The sequence below is a fragment of the Heptranchias perlo genome, chromosome 24 (genome assembly GCF_035084215.1).
Source record: "Heptranchias perlo isolate sHepPer1 chromosome 24, sHepPer1.hap1, whole genome shotgun sequence".
Taxonomy (NCBI): domain Eukaryota; kingdom Metazoa; phylum Chordata; class Chondrichthyes; order Hexanchiformes; family Hexanchidae; genus Heptranchias; species Heptranchias perlo.
The window spans coordinates 2870357-2893888 of NC_090348.1; the positions used below are offsets into that span (position 1 = coordinate 2870357).

At 45.6% G+C, this 23532-nt stretch overlaps 1 protein-coding gene across 5 annotated transcripts in view; it reads right to left on the reverse strand.

The window, feature by feature from the left end:
- cfap54 (cilia and flagella associated protein 54) overlaps positions 1-23532 on the reverse strand; it is a 443819-nt gene that overhangs the window by 60623 nt on the left and 359664 nt on the right. For 4 of the 5 annotated variants that reach the window (XM_068004603.1, XM_068004606.1, XM_068004607.1 and 1 more), the window contains 4 exons: positions 20144-20299; positions 12358-12466; positions 7297-7459; positions 2631-2732 (listed from right to left, as the gene is read on the reverse strand). In XM_068004603.1, the coding sequence (XP_067860704.1) occupies positions 2631-2732; positions 7297-7459; positions 12358-12466; positions 20144-20299 (530 nt within the window). Of the gene's footprint in view, positions 1-2630; positions 2733-7296; positions 7460-12357; positions 12467-20143; positions 20300-23532 lie in introns of those variants that run through there. The other variant, XM_068004605.1, reaches the window with a different exon arrangement.

A 23532-nucleotide genomic window follows, 5' to 3' on the forward strand; every position in this document is an offset into this window, starting at 1 on the left:
GAAAACAAGGAAATGGCAGAGGAATTGAACAGATATTTTGTATCTGTCGTCACAGTAGAAGACACTAATAATATACCAATAATAGTAGAAAATCAAGGGGCAAAGGGGAGGGAGGAACTAAAAACAATCACGATCACCAGAGAAAAAGTATTAGGTAAACTAATGGGTCTAAAGGCTGACAAGTCCCCTGGACCTGATGGCTTGCATCCAAGGGTCTGAAAGGAAGGTATAGTGGATGCATCTTCCAGAATTCACTAGATTCTGAAAAGGTCCCAGCGGATTGGAAAACCGCAAACGTAACAGCCCTATTCAAGAAGGGAGTGAGACAGAAAGCAGGTAACTATAGACCAGTTAGCCTAACATCTGTCATTGGGAAAATGCTAGAATCCATTATTAAGGAAGTAGTAGCAGGACATTTGGAGACTCATAATACAATCAGAGAGTCAACATAGTTTTATGAAGGGGAAATCATGTCTGACAAATTTATTAGAGTTCTTTGAGGAAGTAACGGGCAGGGTGGATAAAGGAAAACCAATGGATGCAGTATATTTGGATTTCCAAAAGGCATTCGACAAGGTGCCACATAAAAGATTACTGCACGAGATAAGAGCTCATGGTGTTGGGGGTAATATACTGGCATGGATAGAGGATTGGCTAACGAACAGAAAACAAAGAGTCGGGATAAAAGGGTCATTTTCAAAATGGCAATCTGTAACTAGTGGGGTGCCGCAGGGATCAGTGCTGGAGCCTCAACTATTTACAATATATATCAATGACTTGGATGAAGGAACAGAGTGTCTTGTGGCCAGATTTGCTGATGATACAAAGATGGGTGGAAAAGCAAGTTGTGATGAGGACAAAGGGATATTGACAGGTTAAGCGAAAGGGCAAAAATTTGGCAGATGGAATATAATGTGGGAAAATGTGAAGTCATCCACTTTGGGAGGAAAAATAAAAAAAGCATTTGAATTTGAATGGAGAAATACTACAAAATGCTGCGGTACAGTGGGATCTGGGTTTCCTCGTACATGAAACACAAAAAGTCAACATACAGGTGCAGCAGATAATCTGGAAGGCAAACGGAATATTGGCCTTTATTTCTAGGGGGATGGAGTTTAAAAGCAGGGAAGTCATGCTACAACTGTACAGGGTGCTGGTGAGACCACATCTGGAGTACTGCGTACAGTTCTGTTGCCCTTATTTAAGGAAGGACATACTTGCATTGGAGGCAGTTCAGAGAAGGTTCACTAGGTTGATTCCGGGTTTGGAAGGGTTGTCTTATGAGGAAAGATTGAACAGGTTGGGTCTATACTCATTGGAGTTTAGAAGAATGAGAGGAGATCTTATCAAAACATACAAGGTTCTGAGGGGACTCGATAGGATAGATACTGAGAGGATGTTACCCCTCATGGGGGAATCTAAAACTAGGGGGTCATCGTCTCAGAATAAGGGGTCGCCCGTTTAAGATGGAAATGAGGAGGAATTTCTTCTCCCAAAGGGTCGTGAATCTTTGGAATTCTTTACCCCTAAAAGCTGTGGAGGCTGAGTCATTGAATACATTCAAGGCTGAGTTAGACAAATTTCTGATCAGCAAGGGGGTCAAAGGATATGGGGAAAGGGCGGGAAAGTGGAGTTGAGGTAAAAATCAGATCAGCCATGATCTCATTGAATGGCGGAGCAGGCTCGAGGGGCCGAATGGCCTACTTCTGCTCCTATCTCTTATGGTCTTACGTTATGGTTTTTCTATACTCCTCTAGGTTTTCTGCAGTATTGAGCTCTTCGTGTCTGATGTAAGCTTCCCTTTTTTGCCTTATATGCTCCTTGACATCCAGGGGGCCCTAAATTTGGCAGTCCAACCCTTTTTCTTTGTGGGAACATGTTTACTCTGAACCCCTTGAATCTCCCCCTTTCATGCCTCCCATTGCTCTGACAATGATTTACCTTCAAGTAGCTGTTTCCAGTCCATTTTTGCTAAATCACTTCTCAGCTTAGTAAAATTGGCCTTTCCCCAATTGAGAACTTTAACTCCTGTTCTATCTCTGTCCTTTTCCATAACTATGCTAAATCTAACTGAGTTATGATCACTACCACCAAAATGCTCTCCCACTGATACTCCTTCCACCTACCCAGCTTCATTTCCTAAAACTAAATCCAGAACTGCCCAATCTCATGTTGGGCTTGCTACATACTGGCTAAAAAAGTTCGCCTAAATGCAATTTAAGAATTTCATGCCCTCTATACCCTTCACACTGTTTGTACCCCAGTTAATATTAGGGTTATAGATTTCCCAGTCTATCTCTGGTAAATTGAAGTCACTCATAACAACTGTACCTATTCCACTACATACTTTGCTTATTTAACTACAAACTTGTTGATCCAATTCCTTTTCCTAACCTGCTTGTCTTTAACAGGTGCCCGTAGTCAGTTTTCTTCCCCTCATGTCTCTCATCTTTACCCATATTTTCTACACTTGGACTAGACCTGTTCATCTCTGTTTGGCTACAACACCCATCTGTGGAGTTCCATCTTCGTTAGGCTCCAATTCCTCCAATATGACATCCAATTACATAAATGCTATGCAAAGAAGCAAAAGATTATTTGGAAGATTTTGTCTGAATGGTAGCACAAACCTGATTTGCAGCTCTGATCGCAGTCCATGCCAGCATTCTACATTTTGGAGGTTGCCTCAAGACGTATTGCAATATTTCTATCAGTCTTCCTTGGCCAGTAATCTTGTTAAAAAGTAAAGTCATTGAAATTTAATAAACTGTTTGCTTAAGTTTGTCAAACTATGTGGAGGTTAAATTGGATAAGGCCCGTTACCAGGCGAGGGAGTCACGGGGCTCGATTTTAAAAGTAAGAAATGGGTGAGTTGGGGCGGGGCGGCATTGAAAATTGCCATCATTTCAGATCCACCCCCAACCCGCCTCCGACCCACTCATTTCCGGTTTTCACGGGGGCAGAATGAGGGGCGGGCGGCCATCCCGCTCCCAGGAGGCAGATCGGGCCTTAAAACCTTTCAAGGAGGCTTCAGGCCTCCATTTTTCACTAATTCCCGATTTCAACCCCAGGGGGCCGGGATTCCCGGACCTTCTGTTTTACGCCTCGTGAAAGGAGGTGAGAAGGCCCGAGACTAACAGGTAGGTGCCTGTAAAAAAACACAGTTTTTGGGCCCGGAGGAGCAGGAGTGCTTCCCCCAGGGCCAACAAGCCTACCAGCACTGACCCCACCCCCGATTGCAGACCTACCCGCGATCGCGGACCCCCGACCCCGATCCCGATCCTCCGACCCTGATTCTCCAACCCCACCCTGATCCTCCCCCTCAATAATCGTGGACGCCCGCGATGACCCCTGATCCCGCCCTCCCCTGTGACTGACCCCCGATCCCATCCCCCATGACTCATGACACCTGTGCCCACCTACGCCCAACCTTGCCCACCTGTGCCCCTAGCCCATCCGTGCCACCCCCCCCACCCCCATCCATACAAATAAAGACTTACCTGCAGACTTACCTGAAGGCGTCCTCTCCCTGGCTGCTCTCCCATCCGACTGAGACCAGCCCGTCAATCAGCCAGTCAGTTGGACGGGAAACAGACAAAAAAAATAAAAGACGTTCTTATGTCCAAATTACAAGGACGTCCGGGAAACCTGTACTAATGGGTTTCCCGACCTCCAGTTGACCACCTTGCCGCCTTCCCGGCTCCGTTTTAAAATTGAGCCTCTGGTGTGCGATTAACCCGTGCCCAGTGTTTCCGATGCTGGCAGCACTTGAGTTTCGTGCTGCATCCTCATTACTATGATTCCCACATGCAGCCAGCACATTAAGTGGCTGCACGCACCAGCAGGAGTGGCCAGCACTAGGTAAAAGCAGCCTGCGCCTCTTAAAGGGGAGGTGCACTGTCAATGGAAGCAGTGCAGGATGACAGGCAGAATGGCTGGAGTGGCAAGACGGTGCGCCCGAGTTTCTCTGACAGCGCACTGGAGGCCTTAGTGGAGGGAGTGCAGAGACAGAGAACCCTCCAGACACCAGCTGCGGAGGCAGTGGGAGGAAGTGGCTGTGGAGGTGAATGGCAGGAGTGTAACACCACGTGTGTGGATACAGTGCCGGAAAAAGTTCAATGATTTGACACGAGTGATCAAAGTGAGTGAATGCAAGTGTCAAGTGGCACATCCTACCAACCGCACCACTGCTTCATGCACGACACTGCCCCCCCACCCACCGACGAACAAACGCTGCCCATCCGTACGCAACGCTGTCCTTCGCATGCTGCATCTCACCCTCACGTAGTACCACACTTGCAATCCACAATCCCACCACTCACAGGTCACACACACTGGCAGCTATTCGTCCACGAGAGGCACATCATCCAAACACATTGCAAGACACGCACTGACACACTTCCCTCTGTCTTGCAGGAGAAAGTGGGGCATAACAGCCGGCAGCAGGAGAGACCTGGAGGAGGACCGGCACGCCTACACGTCCTCACGCCCCTGGAGGAGACTGTGCTGCGCATCATTGGGTGGGCCGTCGCTGCGACGTGGCCGCTGGTGGCGCTGGAGGTCCTGACAAAGGGGGTCTCTGCATGCCTAATCCTCCTTCTCGTTTCCCACATCTCCTTCAACCCACAATCTTTTCTGACTCACGTGCTGCACATGCTGTCAGCAAGCATGCCCTGCTCGCTCCTATCCCTGCTCCACAACTCAACCTGTTTCCCTTTTTCATTACAGATACCCAAGGCCATCTAAGACCTGTTCAGCTGTTCGTGGTTAAGAAAGTTTGTTGGCTGGAGCGTTGAGTGCCAAAATGGTGTCTATCCCTTTAAATCAGCATTGAACACTGATCTAACACATATTCTCCTTACTTTACATGATGCCAGCGTTTGTTATCAGTGCATGCGCTAACACCTTTACCAAAATGGTGTCCGGCGCACATCACGCTAGAAGCTGACATGGCCGAATTTCTAGCCTTGTATCTCTAACCATCGAGCAATGAATTTTTGAGTCTGTAAGAAACCAGGTCTAAACTAATTTAATTGCAGGAGTTATTATGATGAATAAGTTCATAAATTGTTTTAAGGGTCTGGGTAGTGAGTTGGGTTAGCACACCCTTCTTTCACCTCTGGGACATGTCATATTCAGCTAATATTGACGGGATGAAAGTCTCCTCTCCGCTGGCTGTAGGTTTTACATGAAATGAGCTTGAGGAACCCCAGTCCAGTTCCTCAGCAGGAGCCACAATGGACACCTGTCCCTAATTTGGAATAATGGCACTGAATTGTCAAACAGACAGGGAAGTGGAAACAGAGTTAATGTGAAAGGTCATCGACCTTAAACGTTAACTTTGTTTCTTTCTCCATAGATGCTGCCTGACCTGCTGAGTGTTTCCAACATTTTCTGTTTTTATTTCAGCTTTCAAGCATCCGCAATATTTTGCTTTTCTTTTAGGGAAGTGGAAGTGACGCATTTTAAAGTTCTTAAAGTCAGATCATTGGACTGACCAGACAGAGCTTACTTTGCCTTGCTCCTGACCTGGGAGCACTGCACACAGAAACGGGAAACTGTTTTACTCCTCAGCGTTAACATTTCTTGCCATGATAAACACAGGAAAAAAAGGCAGGAGGACTGTTATTGTGAAGAGATCGATGTACGTGTTTTAACGCATTTAAGTACATTTGCGCCATTACAGCGCTAAACGTGGGGTTCCTCGATCTTTTTAACAGTGCAAATCTTACACCCATTAAAGCCCCTCAGGGCTCACTTGCATAATTTTCTGGGTTTACACCGCTCTTACAATCAGTGTAAGTTTACACCCAAAAAAACAGCTCTCTAACAGCTCTCCCTAAACCTTCAGGCAAACGTAAATGAGCTGAAGAGGACAGCAACTTCACTTACTGATTACAGACTTTTAACAATTTGTTCCTTCACATTTTTTATCACTGATCCCTGCACTTTATTTTACTGTAGTGCTTATGTCTCATCCCAGAAAAAAAACTCTCTCTTGGGACCCCTGACTTGCACCCTCAAACACACATTCAGATCAACTTCTGACAACAGACGGCTTTCCCGATGGGCCTACCACTCTATGCCATCATAATGGAGATGGGGTGCAACAGCAATGTGTCGCGGTTCATCAGGCAGCATGGCAGAGGACGGCAGCTCATCTGGTACAACTCTACCCAATGTGTGTACATACCACACCTGCTCTAGGAGGACCTTAACAAGGAGCAGTGCATCCGGCAGCTGCGCCTCCAAGGATGCCAGTGGGCAGCTCTGCCAGCTTCATTGTCAACATTTGCAAACTCGCCCCACTGCCACAACTGCACTGTCTGTGGCAATTAAAGTAACAACAACCCTCAACTGTTACGGCACTGGATCCTTCCAGGCTGCAACAGGGGTTCTGTACAACATTAACCAGTCAGGTGACGGACACCCTTCTTTAGAGAGCGACTGAATTCCTACACTTCAGCAGCATTCCCAGGCAGCAGAGGCTCAGAGCCAGGGTCTCCCCAGGGTGCATGGTGGCATGATGGCACATACATGGCACTGAAGATGCCAGCCGAGCAGCCGCTGACATAGGAATAGGAAGGGGTTCCATCCCTAGGTCGTGCAGCTCGTCTATGATGCAAACTGGGCCGCACCCCCACTAGCCACTACACGGGGCATTAGGCAGCAGATTCTTCATTGACTGATGGACTGCAGTGGCAGCACCTCAGCTGTACCTTTATCTATGTATCCTACCAGATGACGCCAAAGCAGCTCTCTTTGGCCCAGCAGGACCTTGCAAGGTAGCCTCACCTTTGTGAAGTAGTCCAAACCTACTGAATGGTCTATTTCTTCACTTACTGTCATGTTCATAAATAACAAATCACAAGACAAATGCCCAGAATATTTGAAAGCAAACATTTCTGTTAATGCAAGCTCGCGAGGTGAAAGGCTGCGTGTGTGAGGATACGGCTGTTAGTTAAGCAGTGTATGGCAATTGTGAAGGGACAGTTGCATTGAGTGATGTGGGAGCGTTACGATGTTTGAGTCGAGGAAGAGGTTTTGGGGTTGTGCAAGGTGTGTGTTAGGGGAGTTGTAGGCACTCTTACCAGAGTGTAGTGTGAAGGGTTAGTAGTGTGTGTTGCTTTAAGAGAGTGAAGACCTAGATCAGTTGATGTCTCACCTGCATTAACTTCCCTAAGACTCACATTTACAAAGTGCAACCCAAACATAGGAATAATGCTGCACTGCAGGCATTTTGTCTAAGCCTCTTGTTTATACTGCCAGATATAGTGATATTTACTGTATTCTCACCTTTTTTTTTGCCTGTTTCGGAACTAAGATAATTCCTGATCTCAATGAAAGTTTGGTGTCTGGTGCTAGTTCAGCATTTAAATTACTGTCTGTTTCCTTCTCATCCTCATCAGAAAGGTGGAAGTATAACAAAACAAGTTCCAAATAAGACTTCCTCATCAACCTACAAGAAAAAAAAAGAATTACCCTTTTTATGTTTGTCATTCTTCATTTTAAAAACAATGGCTGAATTCTCCTCCTGTTGGCAGGTTAATGATGGAACAGGACCTCCACCCATATGACTCCTCCACTAACCACTCAACATTCCTACCAGGGCCCTCATTATTAATGCAGGTAATACTGTTTCTCATTGGCTTAACATTGCTGGAAAGGAGAGAAGTGCAGTGAGGTAGCAGCCTTTAAAAGGCAGGACCGAGTTAAAAGGAGACACCACTTTTTCAGCAGCAGAACATGCACATGCATGATATCTGAAGAATGAACAGTCTTGAGGGCAGCCCGCAACAGGAAAGGCTCCCAGATTCCCTGATATGTTTGTGGAGGTGCTGCTGGCTGAAGTAAGGGTTAAACGGGATCGACTATTGGGCCCAGAAGACACGAATTACAAGAAGATGGTTCAGGCCATACGGAGAGAGGTTTCTGTCGCAACCTCCAGTACCCCAAGAATTGCCACATAGTGAAGGATGTGTTTTAATCACCTCACAAGGGTGGCTAACATAAGTCAAGGCACTATTCCTAGTTCACATTCTGTACCAATGATCGAGGTGTCATTCACCAAAGCCTACCCAAATTTGGCAGATGAGTACTATTAGTCCACAGAATATTACTCTTAACCTGGAACCTCAGGGATGCATCATGTGAAATAAGAAGTCAGCTTTTCCACAATTCTTTCATGCCAGTATTACAAGAAGTCAAACAAGAGCACCTGTAGGAGATGGGGAAGTAGGAGGTAAGTTGCCAAGATCAGGTTGATAAAGGTGGTGTAATGAGGAGCACAGGTTGTTCCAGCTTCATGTGCACTATCAAAATGTAGCAGTGGCCACCCTCCCAACCTCTATTTCTTCAAAGAGTCGTGTAAGTGTTTCCACAGCTGTACAAGCTTTTGTGTTTTTGAAGTCCTAGGAGATGACTTGGAGGAAGATGACAGTCACTCAGAGGGACAGCTGGGCTCATAAAGATTAACAACTCTTGCTCCATCCTCACCAACTCCATCATCACATCTTACCTGCCCCAGCACCCACCCAGATACATCCACTCAGGAGGAAGTAGTTCGTGAGTCAGAAGGGTTTTCACTGGGTGAATCACCAAGCACTATTGAGCATGAGGACCTTGGATTAGATGAGGGGAGAGTACCATTCCTCCACAGAGGGTGGTATTGCCCTTAGCTGAGGAGACTTGGGACCCAGTGCTCAGGGGCTCAGGCTTCAAAAGAAGAGTGATTCAGGAGCAGAGTGGATGATCCTTCTCGGCCTCTTCCTGTGGTTCACCATCACAGAGGCCAGTATTCAGTCCGTTCGATTCACTCCACATGATAACAAGGAACAGCTGAGTGCACTGGGCACAGCAAAAGCTACAGATCCTGACAACAGCCTGGCTCTAATGCTGAAGACTTGTGCTCCAGAACTAGCCGTACTTCTAGCCAAACTGTTCCAGTACAGCTACAACACTGGCATCTAACCGGCAATTTGAAAATTGCCCATTGTCCTGTTCACAAAAAGCAGGACAAATCTAACCTGGACAATTACCATCCGATCAGCGTGCTCTCAATCATCAGCAAAGTGATGGAAGGAGTTGTCAACAGTGCTAGCAAGCGGCATTTAGTCACCAATAACCTGCTCACCGATGCTCAGTTTGGGTTCCGCCAGGACCAGTCGGCTCCAGAGGTGAGGTAAGAGTGACTGCCCTTGATATCAAGGCAGCATTCGACTGAGTGTGGCACCAAGGAGCCCTAGTAAAACTGAAGTCAATGGGGAGCTGCAAAGCTTCTTCCTCACGCAGACTTACTGTTTTCAAGATTGATATTTCTCCTCCAATTGCAGGTCTTTGATGCTGCTTATGTGTTACCTTTTTCTTTACAATGAGAGAATGAGAGTTAAAGGAATATGACTGGCAAAGACACTTCCCATCACCCATAAATTTCAAGTATAGGCTCCCTTAAAACACCCCTCCTTCAAGACTAGTAAAACCATTGTTGCAGGTAATATGAGTTCTCCCAGTGATTGGAGTTAACATGATACATTATTATTTCCAGAGGTTCCCTGTGAATAGGTCAGTTTTCCTGTCACCCAGGTAATGACAGCACAACAGCATAGGGAATAGTGCCTTCACTTACCTTGGCAACCATGTGAGCTAATTAAATATTTTCCTGCACTGTATGCCAGTGGTGGGGTGATGGAGGTTACCTCTGCCACCTCCCTTCATAAAGTCTGGACTACCTTCTTATATGGCTTCCTGTTCTCAATCTGCAGAATTACATCCTCTAAACCATCAGTAAATCTGGGATCCCTTCTTGCTGCTGACCCCCTCCCTCCCACCTGATGTTCCTCCTTCCTCACTCATTGATGCAGTGTTCTGTTGTTAGCTGCCAAGGAGCATATCTTTAATCAGCTGCAGCGTAAAAAATACCCTACGGTATTTTCTCATGTTGATCCCTGATCATTCAGCAATTAGGCCATGACTGGAGGAGGAATGGATGAGGCTGTTCCTCTCAGAACAATGGCACATTTGTCCAACCCAGCTAGCCCCTTCAAAGGACTGAAGAAGTACCAGATAGCGGACACACACAGGCAGCCACTGCATTATCAGTTGTTAATGGTGCCAGTTGTTGTAGGGCCATCTCATGACCCACCACCAAGAGGTTCAGGACCAACTTCATCCCATGAAGCCTCCACTGAACCACATGAGCCTGCCACCACACTTGCTTCTCCTACTGAAGTAACACTTAGATGCAGCACAAGATTAAGGATTTGTAGATACACATCATATAAGTTCAAAGTGCCACGGTTATCATTAATTTGCCATTAGTGAAAACACCATGGTGCTCAACTTCTATGTCATATGGTCATTCACAGGAGCTAGCTCCAGCACCGGCTAGGTTGCATTGCACTGGTGCAAGAAACAGTTATTGGATGGCCTAACTCACCATGAAAATACCTATTGTCCTCTGCATCAAACAGCAGTAGGAGAGGCTGATATATTTTTACCACAGTTTTGACTTCCCTAGAGTACAGGGCATCATAGACTGTAACAGATCGGCATTCATTTACGTGCACATAATTCTCTGTCATATATCAACAGAATGGGTTATACCTCTTTTAATGTTCAAATGGTCAGTGATCAATCCATGACTATTATGGGCACTATCCAGAGATAACTCACTACTCCTACATTCTTAGGCATTCATGCATGCCAGAACTCTTCAAAGTGGAAAGAAGGTTGCAAAAGTTAACTCCTTGGAAACCATGAGTAGTACATGTGGGTACTGTACTCACAACATATATACGCCATATCAGAAAAGAATTACACCAAGGCATGAGGGAAGATGTACAATATGCCCATGAGAGTGTTATGAAAATTATTGTGTGGACAACATCACTGTGTACAGAGGTCTCCCCATGAAGAGCTGCAAGAAGCCCAGGGGATCAGGGCTGAAACATAGACAGGAGCCACCTGCAGCAAAGCAGGCATTGCAGAAAGGGAGACTGGTGCATCAGGTGTTCATTGATGATTTCTTCACACAATGAGTCCTGTGCATTGCACATGATATAGTTAGTAGAACGTATTTATATTCTGGACTTTCTATTCAATTTCCATTACTGGTGAATGTCTTTTTGATGACCAGGATTGCCTTTGGTGATATGTGAAGTGCTCAGTAGCTGAGGCCATCAGGCTGAAGCTGTATGGTGTTCTAGTCAAGTGCTACATTTAGTTCTTGTCACTGATGTACAAAAGAATCTGTTGAGCCTTGAAGGTGGTACAGAGAAGGGCCTTCTGCTCTAAAGGGGCTAATTTGCCATTCCATAACCCTATCAACAAGAATCTGGAGGGCATCATTGCTGAATCTGGCTTTTCCTTAAGGCGTTCTTTCCTCCTAGCTAAACAATTTTCCTTATTTCTTGGAGTAATAGAAAATACATGCCCCATCAATGTGGCTAAGCAGAATTATTACAGGTGCATCCTGATTGTCTCTTCAGTTCTATGTTAATTATAATGAATCCGGTGTAGGAATCGCAGAGTTCAAAATAGCACATTCCTGAGAGTGCATTAAGAAGCAGTGCAAAAAGAACACTCTTTGACCTGCCGCCAAGCTCATCCCAAATTCCAGGCACGGGGCTATTTAACTAATGGAGGGGGAACCAGAAGCTTTGATCGGGTGTAAGAAAAAAGGACACTATTTGTTTAAAATCTCACATCCGCTGAAGCCAAGCCTCCTTTAGGCGCACAACAGGAGACATAGTTCCCAACGGGCCTATCAGGGATGCTTTGGACAGAAGTCCCAGGGAACGCCCCAAGAAATGCTCCTAGCATGCTTCCACAACGTAACCAGGGCAGGCAAAAGAAGTGCCCCTCCTCCCCGAAAAAGTGTCTCCCTCCAAGAGTGCAATTTCCTAGGCGTTATAAGAGGGGCAGAAGCCCAGCGGATCCTGGTTCCACCCCAAATCGTAGCCCCCCACACCGTGTGGCCTTACATGTCGATACACAGGAATTATAGTCAGCCTCTTACGCATCGGGCATGACTGTACATCCAAATCAATATTCAGATTCAGCATGCTAAAATGTGATACATATCATAACAAGTAATCAGATTGAAAAAACCAGGATACAAAATAATGTTAAATCTGTAAATGATGTGAATACACAGTTGGCTTATTAGTATTTGAAAAAAGAAAAGACAAGTAAGCATTTCAGGTGGTGAGCTTTCTTCTCAACATCAGAATGCTCCATATTTCCAGCATTTTCTGGGTTCCAGTATTCACAGCTTTACTTTCTATCTCTACAAAGATTTGATGGTGTGCATTATGTTGTTATCACAATTGATATCTCTTCCGTTCCCATTAAACTTACCATATATTTTGATCGTGAAAATAACTGACATTGATGGCTTCCATCAAAAAATTAGCAGCTTCAAGGGTTTTCTCATAATGTATTTCTGTCAATTGGCGTAGTATCCTTCCTAAAAAATTAAATAAATAATATCACTGAGCAATTTTAACTCATTTGTTGATGAACATCTTATTTAATTTAATATTGATCTGCAATATGAAAAAGCACAGTTACATTTTCTGATAATATGGTATATCATGGTATCATAGTAGGTACAGCACAGGAGGAGGCTATTCGGCCCATCATGCCTGTGCCGGCTCTTTCAAAGAACTATCCAATTAGTCCCATTCCCCTGCTCTTCCCCCATAGCCCTGTACATTTTTTCCTTTCAAGTATTTATCTAATTCCCTTTAGAAAGTTATTATTGAATCTGCTTCCACCACCCTTTCAGGCAGTACATTCCAGATCATAACAACTCGCTGCATAAAAAAAATGTTTCCTCCTGTCGCCTCTGGCTCTTTTGTCGATCACCTTAAATCTGTGATCTCTGGTTACCGACACTTCTGCCACTGGAAACAATTTCTCCTTATTTACTCTATCAAAACCATTCATGCTTTTGAACACATCGATCAAACCTCCCCTTAACCTTCTCTGTTCTAAGGAGAACAACCCCAACTTCTCCAGTCTGTAATATACTGCAGTTTCATAAAAATAACCCCTGCATACATCTGAATAAATATGAACAGCAAGCAGCCTCACAACATTTGATTTATGACTACCTCACTAATGATGAACCAATGCAAAGCACTTTTCTCTATAAGATTTTAACACATTTTGTATGGTCCCCAAGGGAGAGTTACAAATAGCTTCTATTAGAATGGGCATGACTCAGATCTGACAGCATTCTGGAAATGAAGCTTCCAGATTCCTGATTAACATGGGAGTCAAAGGTTATAGTAGGTAGACGGGTAAGTAGGGTTGAGGTCACAATCAGATCAGCCATGATCTTATCAAATAGCAGAGCAGGCTCGAGGGGCCAGTTGGCATACTCCTGCTCTTAATTCGTATGCTCGTATGCTGCCGCAGCCCTTAGGTCAGTGAAAGCCGGGGGGGGGGGGGGGGGGTGGAGCAGAGGCCTGGTTGTGGGGGGGGGGGTACGAGTGTTGGCTGGGGTCAATAGGTAGCCTGGGAGGGGGGAGCAGCAGTCAGCAGCAACCGACAGGATCGGGGCCTGGGAGGAGATTGAAGAGCTTGGGTGGGGGGGATCTTGAGTCGCAGATTTCGGGTGGGCCTGGAGTCACGGGAGAGATTAGGGTGTTGAGGATCTCAGGGCCGGGAGCGGGTGTTTTAATATGGGTTCTGGAGGAGCACTCTGGCTCCTTCTGGCTCCATACTTAAGCAAGTAACTTACCTTTTTTGTTGCAGACATTCTGTCGGGCTAGTTTCCCAGAATGCAGCCTGCGATGGTGCTGGCTGTCTCAGGGCAAACCAATGTTGCTTATGCCAAGGGCCTAAATATCTTCTTCAGGCATGGGTAAAGGCATTTGTCCTTGCCCAATGTAGTGGGCAGCGCACTTCTGGCCGTAAGTGTGCACATGTTTCCTGCCCACCATTTTAGGGCCTCAGATGTCCACATAATGCTTGAAGAACAGATAATATGTGGCCCAATTTCTAGGCCTATCGGTCTCAATATGTGCAAATAGTGCTGCACCTGGCATTTGGAGTCAGCTCCCAATGGCAAGCATTGAGCCAGGATTGCCCCAAATCTGACCATTTGAGAGATACCAAAGCCCAAAACTTTTGGACTGGGACTCTATGAAGCATAATTCCTGACTGGGCTTCAGCAGTGACATCTCCCTATTAATATTAAATCCCTGCTTTCCTCAGACATGTAGAAGGAGCTCAGAGTACAGGTTGAATTACAGGGTTTATTCTTTCAAATTAGTACAATTTTGTACCATAGTGCAGACAAAAATGATTTGTACTGTGAAATAAGACAAACAAGCAAAATGACAAATGAAAGTGTTTTTTTTCTCTGGTCCTGTGACTGATAACTTTGTGTGGGTGAATATGCAAATAAAGTGAACACTGCGACTGAATTTTTTGGTACATGTCTGTTGAGCTCAATGAAAGACAAGGGATGTATTCTCTTTGGTCTTGTGGTTGCAATATTAAAGCCGATGTAGATACAGGTTAGTGCGATACATAAGGCTCGATTTGAAAAGGGCGGCGGGATGGCAGCGGGGGGATCAACGGGCGCGTGGCAAACCGGAACAATAAAAACTTACCATTCCCCATGCGATCGTGGCTTAATTGGTGCCCCTTAATCTTGTTTCTGGGTTTGCAGTCTGAAAGGTACATAGTGGGCGAACTGCGCACCCGCATGCCCTGCTGTCAGCTGGAGCATCTGTATTTAAAGGGCCATTGCTCCAATGGATTTTGCTGGAGCGAAGAGCAAGAAGACCCAATGGAGAAGCACAGGGACAAGGCTGCTCCAAGATTCAGAGATGCCTCACTTCAGCTGCTACTGGCCAAGGTGAGGAGGAGGAGGGAACTATTTTACCCGGCCAACGGGAGGAAGTGCCCTGCCTCTGCCACCAACAAGGCCTGGCTCGAGGTGGCAGAGGAGGTCACCAGCAGGAGCAATATTTGCCGCACCTGGATCCAGTGCAGGAAGCGGTTCAATGACCTAACTAGGTCAGCTAAAGTGAGTACACTTACTGATTCTCCTGCATTCCGTGTTCCACATCACCACCCCCCAACCAACTCATTCTGTACTGCCAACACTACTCCATCACATCACTGCTCACACCCACTTATGGCTCATCCTCAACTTACCATCTCTTCCTCAGCACTTCCTCACCTCCCCATCTGTGACTCCACCACTACCACTCACCCCAATCCTGATCCAATGCGATGTCTCTGTCTCATACTCACCCTCTGATGCACCTCTTTCACGGTCAGCCTCACCCAAAGCAATGCATTCATCGGCTGACCACTTCACCATCACTCACTCACACGTCTGCACTTTCTCCCCTTCTAGAAGAGTGCGGAAAATGCATGCGGGAGGATGAGGACTGGAGGAAGGTCACAACAAGCAGTGGTCCTTACAGAGGCGGAGAAGGAGGCCCTGGAGATCAGCCGCACCCTCGAGTGTCTGTCCGTCGGGGACGTCGAGACTGGCACCCCACAAACGTCTGGTGACACAACTTTAACATTCATCACACACAACATGAATTGATGTTAACAATGCTTGGCATGTTGAACACCTCAGTATGCTCATCACAACATGACACATCTGTGATGATGCTTAATATTGCCTTCTGTTCTCTTACAGGCCCTTCAGTGACTGCAGTGACGGCAGAGGACGATTCCACAGAGGAGCTCCTGGCCTCTGAGGGCGCACTGTCACATCTTAGCGAGCCATCCACCAGTGCAGATACTCACACCTCGGTGGGCCCTCGTAGTCAGTTAGTTGGGTTGGCACCTGGTGAGTCATCACACACAAGTGAGCACGAGCAGATACAGCTGGCAGGGGCAGCTGTGGAGAGTCTGCGTCGGTGGGCGCACTCCTCTCCAGGCTCTGCTCAGCTGGACGCAGATGCTGAGCCCTGGGGGTCATCCTTCAAAAGGAGAATGATCGAGGGACAGTAGCACATTTGCAAGATACTGGAACAGGTGCCATGCACATTCTCCACAATAGCGCAGAGGATGGAGGAGTCCAACTCCTGCATTAGTGGAACGGTGGCACAGGTAAAGGAGGGAATCTCTGAGATAGTGTCACAGCAACATGAGGGAATCTCTGAGATAGTGACACACGGACGTGAGGAATTGTCTGAGATAGTGTTGCAGGTAACTGCTGAAATGTCTTAGATAGTGTCGCAGGTTGTGGAAATGTCTGAGAAAGTGTCACAGGGACGTGAGCAACTGTCTGAGATAGTGTCGTAGGCTGCGGAAATGTCTGAGATAGTGTCACAGGGACGTGAGCAACTGTCTGAGATAGAGTCGTACGCTGCGGAAATGTCTGAGATAGTGTTGCACGTAAGTGCGGGAATGTCTGCAACGGAGGGAAAGCTAGCCTCCATTGAGCTCACAAATGAGTCCATTCAGGCCCTGACAATGGCCTAACGGTGAACGACATTTTGCCGCCTTAAACAAGCAAGCAGAAACTTTACAACTGGGCTTCCAAGGCATCACACGTGTCCTCCAAACTGTTCTCCAGCAGGGCGGTAGGAGTGATGTGGGCCTGGTCCAGGAGAGGGATGATGGTGAAAGGGGACATGGAAGTGGGGACGCCACTCAAAGCGCTCCCACGTCTCACCCGTTGCCCCTCTCTCAACCACTACCCGCAATGCTGCCTCCTCTCCAGGAGGCCGAGTCAGCCTCTGCACAGGTGCAGGTGGAGCAGTCTTTAGCGGGGCCCTCAGGGGTTCCAAACCCCAGAGGACATAGGCCGAAAGTGTCTGAGCAGTCAGGGCATGAACATGAGCAACTTGCCACTACCTCTGCTGCAGGCACTACGTAGAAGTAGTCGGAGGAGAAAAGCTAAGGATTTGTGATCACGAAGGGGATGCACAAGGGTGTCTGACAGACTGTCATGTTTTCCATTTATATTTGGTTTTTTGTTAAAGTCACATTAAATGTTATCATTCTCACCACTACTGCCACGTCTTGCCCATTCTTGATTGGATTTTGTGATAGGGCCCTTTCACGTGCTTCATCATGAACCGTGAAACTTGATGTCACCCAGGAGGTCACTTTACAATGGATGTATGGACTGTTGTGCAGGGGCGGGTGGGAGGGGGGAAACTGGTGTTGGTGCTGCTCTTTCCAGGTGGTGTGAGGCCTGGACTTTTCTGACTTTGTGATCTTATGAGAACCGTTCACATATGAGTGACTCCCTGACCTCACGAGCAGCCAGGTGAGCCGCTGCTCTGTCCATGGGTTCGTCCTCCTCCTCCTCCTCCTCCTCCTGCTCCTCCTCCTCCTCCTCCTCCTGCTCCTCCTGCTCCTCCTTCTCCTCCTCCTCCTGCTCCTCCAGCTCCTCCTCAATGTGGATGCCAGATGTGGATGGTGGATGAGGGCATGGGGCGTCATCAACCGGTATCCCTCCCTGTTGCACCATGTTGTGCAGGACACAACACACTACTGTAATGCGACCCACTCTGTCTGGTGCGTATTGAAACGCTCCCCCAGAACAATCAAGGCACCGAAATCGCATCTTTAGCAGTCCTATCGCATGTTCAATTACAGACCTGGTGGCGATGTGACTGTCGTTGTATCAACGCTGTTGCTCGCTGATGGGGTTCCTCAGAGGTGTCATGAGCCATGTGTGCAGAGGGTATCCTTTAGGCTGTTCAATGCGTGGAAGAGGCCTGGGATGTTGGATTCCCTCAGAATGAACGAATCGTGGCAGCTGCCAGGGTATCTGGCGCACACGTGAAGAAATCGTTTGCAGTGGTCACAAACGAGCTGAGTGTTGATGAAGTGATAACCCTTTCTGTTAATGAACAGTCCTGGCTCGTGTGGAGGTGCTCGGATTGCTATATGCATGCAATCGATTGCACCCTGTACACGTGGGAAGCCAGCCACAGAGTGGAATCCCACTGCCCTCTCCATCTGGCTGAGGTCGTCCATGGGGAAGTTGATGTATTGCGAGGCTCTGCAAAACAAACCGTTGGTGACCTGCCTTTTGCACTTGTGGGCAGACGACAGAGACCCCGGCGATGTCCCCGGTGGCATCCTGGAATGATCTGGAAGCGAAGAAGTTGAGGGCAGTGGTCACTTTAACTGCAATGGGTAATGAGATGCTGCCAGGCCCAGCCGGGAACAGCTTGGCATGAAGGAGGCTGCAGATGTCTGTGACCACCTGGCAACTCACTCTCAGCCTCTGTATGCACTGCTCCTCAGAGAGGTCCAAGAAGCTGAGCCTCAGTCTATAGACCCTCTGGCGAGGGTAGTGCCTCCTGCGACGTCGCTCCCTCTGTTGTTCCCCTCTCTGCTCCTGTGCAGGTGCCTGTGGGGCAGCACTGTGTTGTGGAGCCTCCACGTGGCGGAGGTGCACGCCGTGCCCGGTGAGGATGGTGATATTCCTCGTCCTCTGATGTACTGGTGAATGCAGCCATCTCGCCGCCCCCCCCACCCCCCCCATCAGTTTGAGGGGGTCCAAAAAGTTGGTAAATATGTGTAAACAGAACAATTATGAGTGTAAGGCAAGAATTTTCAGTCTAAACACAAAGATCTCGCAGCCAAAAGTTTGTCTGAGAGAACTAAGTGCCCTGCTGCAATAATTGGCCTTTTATCCCCATCTGTCAAACAGGGATTTAAATGTCCAAATGGCTACCGGCTGAAACACGACTCGTTTCCCACAGCGTGTTTTACACAGCACGGGAAACACGTTGACTCTGGGTTATGCACATTCTTCGGCGTGTTGGAGCCGGGATTTCTGCCCCCTCCTGGAAACGCGATTTTCTTTGCTCCCAAGTTTCTTTGCAACGCACCCACAGTTCCGTTTTAAAATGGAGCCCATAGAGTTTCTGGTACATCTGTCTAGTCCAATAAGGGGCATTTATTTCCTCTAGTCTTGCGGTAAAACAAAAAAGTTAATGATAATTTTTGTAACAGTTTGATTTTTAAAAGAGATTCTGATGATAAACTTGCCTTTTTAAATAATCTGCATAACAATAAGGATTTTATTTTCATATCTGAAGATGCTCTAGAATCATTGCACTTAACACCAACCTGCAATTAGTGTAATGGTTTGAATCAATATTATTAAACAATGAGTGGACTATCCATATAATTTCCTGCATTGACATTTGCAATGGTTTTTTTTTATTCGTTCACGGGATGTGGGCGTCGCTGGCAAGGCCAGCATTTATTGCCCATCCCTAATTGCCCTCGAGGTAGCGAGATTTTACAACTGAGTGGCTTGCTGGGCCATTTCAGAGGGCAATTAAGAATCAACCACATTGCTGTGGGTCTGGAGTCACATATAGGTCAGACCGGGTAAGGGCGGCAGGCTTCCTTCCCTAAAGGACATTAGTGAACCAGATGGGTTTTTACGATAGTTTCATGGCCATCATTACTGATACTAGTATTTTAATTCCAGATTTTTATTTAATTAATTGAATTTAATTAATTAATTGAATTTAAATTCACCAGCTGCTATGGCAGGATTTGAACTCATGACTCTGGATTTTAGTCCAGGCCTCTGGATTACTAGCCCAGTAACATAACCACTATGCTACCATACCCTTTTGATATAGCTTAATCAGTTGCCATTTATCTGTAACTAAAATCATTGCACTGCTACAGTTTATCCTTGCCAAAGCCACGTAGGGTTGATTTTTACAAGTTAGCATTCTTGGCGCAGAGCGTCACTCAACAGTTGGGCAGACCAGACAATTGGACGTGGTGGTCAGTGCACCCGATTCATGGCCCTTGTAATTTTTCAGTCATTAGAATAAATAAATAAACCCGATCTTCCCTTCTGTCGAGCAAGGCTCCAAGCTAGGAGTGCCAACTCATAAAATGGACCCTGTGACATGTTTCTCAATATACTTACAACATTTTCACATTCAACACAGCAATGACATAGCAGGACTAATTCCTCAACAAGCAATCTGCAAACACCACACTAGGCTGCAAACGCTCAATCAGGGAATCAGTCTAACATTTCTAAATCACTTTTCTTTCAACATTTAATATAAGATTGCCTGAAAAGGCTGAATTAAAGATAAATCCAGATAAATGTTTATTGCAATGCTCACTGACAAGGCATGTTAACACTAAATATATGGTATACCTTTTTGAAACAGGAAGTCTGCATCTAAATCAAATTCCCTAGATGCTGCTTCTCTGCAAAGCTCAAGACCTGTGCTCAGACAGGAAAGTGCTCCTTGCCATGATGATATACTCCCTCTATTTGCTGAACATGTTGCCAATTGTGCTGAAGCATATCCTTAAATGGGGGGGAAAAAGGGCAAAGTGTTAAACACTGTATATCAAGAATATGCTGCATCAGCTGAATAAGTAGTACTGGGAGCCAAAATGTTGAAAACATTGACATTTAGGATAATAGTAATTCAATTGTTTTAAGGATACAATTAAAAAAAAACTACAGCACAAATATCAGTCAGAAAAAAATACAATAATTCTTGACACTGTTTAGCCGTTTCCCTTTTGGTAAAGATCATTTTGTCCTTGTCAAGGTGAAGTATGAGGAATACAATTTTTGCTTCAATCTCATGTAAAATAATGGAATGAAGTATCAGGAGTAAACTTGAGAATTACCTACATAGTAATAACCTAGTAAAAAATAGTATGGATTCAGAAGGGGAAAATGCTGCCTGACCAAAATCCTCTAATTCATTGAAGAAATGACAACCCAGGTAGATTGTGGGAAGCTCTATGACATGGTGTACCTTGACTTCCAAAAGGCTTTTGATAAAGTTCCACAGAAAAGACTAACAATTTCATTTCAAGCTATTTCAGGATGGCCATCCTCATCCATAATTATCTTGTGATCTCCAATTCCCCCTCCCCTTCTTTTCTTTTTTGAAAATATGATTTGGCAAATTACATTTTCAGGCTTATGGTGCTTTATTATCATATAACATCATGTGATTATGAATGTTATAAAGTTAATGCAAACTACAGTATATACTTTATAAGTTTCACTTTTTGATAATTTCTTTTCTCCCTAATCACATTTGCTTCTTTATTTAGGAGAACAGAAATGTGGCATCTGTATTAACCTCAACTATCCATCCATAGACCAATCAGATGGGTATGGAAATTCACATTTCACACCATATAGATTGTTTCATTGCAATGACACTCAGAAACATGATGAAAAACTCAGCCCAATCAATGATCTCCTCAATGTTGTATCTGTCTCAGTGATACCTTCTGTAGCTCCATTACCACTTATATAATGGGGTAATTATTTGGGAAAGGTTTGGGGCAGAAGTTGGGGGAAATGGGTCAGAAGGGTTAGCCATACCTCCTTGCTACCATTTACATGAGGCAGATCGGGCTCCTGGCATGCCTCAAAGGGGACCAGAGATAATTCAAGTGGAGATTCTTTGTGGAGGATTTGAGGCGGTAACCTCTAAGAACCCATTTTACTCAAATGTCCCAAATCCCCACCCCCGCAAAATGGGTGGTAATTCGGAAGAAAATCTAGGCCCCTGTGTGACTGTTCATTATCCCTCCTTATCCCACTTGAATCTCCGCCACCTTCAGCGCTGTTGACCACTCCATTCTCCTCCAAGCAAATCTACCTGGCTGTGTCCTGGTTCCTTTCCTATATATATCCCAGTGCAGCTATTTCTCCTTAAGCAACTTCTCCTCCTGCACCTACATGGACACCAGTGGTATGCCCCAGAGATCCATGCTTGGTCCCCTCCCATTTATCATTTATACACTGCTCCTCGGTGCATTGCCCAAAAATAGAGGGTCAGCTTTCACAAATCTGGTGACAAACCAATGAGCAATTAAGGGATGAGACTCAGAAGAGGGAAGTTGAATGGACAGATCAGATCTAACTACTTCACACAGAGAGTGGTGACTGTTTGGAATGGACTGCACAGGGTGGTGATTGGTGCTAATAAAATCAACAATTTTTGCATAGAATTACATAGAATGTACAACACAGAAACAGGGCATTTGGCCCAACAAATCTATGCCGGTGTTTACTCTCCACACGAGCCTCCTCCCACCCTTCTTCATCTAACCTAAGCATAACCTTCAATTCCTTTCTCCTTCATGTGTTTATCTAGTTTCCCCATTAAATGAATCAATGTTATTCGCCTCAACTACCCGTCCTGGTCGCGAGTTCCACATTCTAACCACTCTCTGAGTAAAGAAGTTTTTCCTGAATTCTCTATTGGATTTATTAGTGACTATCTTATATTTATGGCCCCTTGTTTTGGTCTCCCCCACAAGTGGAAATATCTTCTCTACATCTACCCTATCGAACCCCGTCATCATTTTAAAGACCTCTATCAGGTCACCGCAGTCTTCTCTTTTCTAGAGAAAAGAGCTCCAGCCTGTTCAATCTTTCCTGATAGTTGCATCCTCTCAGTTCTGGTATCATCCTTGTAAATCTTGTGTACGCTTTCTCCAGTGCTTCTATATCCTTTTTGTAATATGGAGACCAGAATTGTGCACAGTACTCCCAAGTGTGGTCGAACCAAGGTTTTATACAAGTTCAACATAACTTCTCTGCTTTTGAATTCTATCCCTCTGGAGATGAACCCCAGTGCTTGGTTTGCTTTTTTATGGCCTTATTAACCTGCGTCGCTACTTTTAGCGATATGTGTATCTGTACCTCAAGATCCCTCTTGCTCCGTTACCCCATTTAGACTTTTATTTTCCAAGGAGTATGTGGCCTCCTTTTTCTTCCAACCAAAATGCACCATCTCACATCTATCTATATTGAAATTCATTTGCCAATTGCATGCCCATTCTGCAAGTTTATTAATGTCTTCTTGTATTGTCACAGTCCTCTTCAGTATTAACTATAACTCCCAATTTGGTAAATTTTGAAACTGTACTTTCGAGGGAATTAGGCACGCATTTAGTGAGAAAATTAATTGAGAGATAAAGGTGATGAACTATATTCACTTTGAACTCTGGGGACTGTCAGATGGACCAGAATGCTCATTTCTAGTCCTATGATCGATCTGGGGATGGAAAATACAATCTACCTCTTAATTATCACCAGCAACTCTAAGGCTATTGCCACACTGCCCAACTGTTTCATGTCTGATCTGTCCATTCACTTTCCCTCTTCTGAACTTAATCCCATAACCCCACTGTTGTTCTCTGGACCATGGTAAACACTTTTTCAGGGCACAACTTGTTGATACCCTAAATATTGTTGAATATCTTATTTCCACTGTTCCATCACTAAAGGTAGATCATTCAGCCACTATTCCTGATCATTGGAACTTTTTTCCCAAAACTAGTTTATGTTGATACATTCCCCCCTGCCATTTCCTTCAAAAGCCTCTTAAAAATCTCTCTCTTTGACCATGCTCCTCTCTCGCCAGCATCTACTCTTTCCTGTCTCCTGCTTAAAGCCCTCTGATCTCCCTTGTAAAGTATCCGGAGATGTTCTTCTACATGAGGGATGCTATATCAATGCAGCTATTGTTGTTAATAATCTGTTCATTCTAAGTGATATCA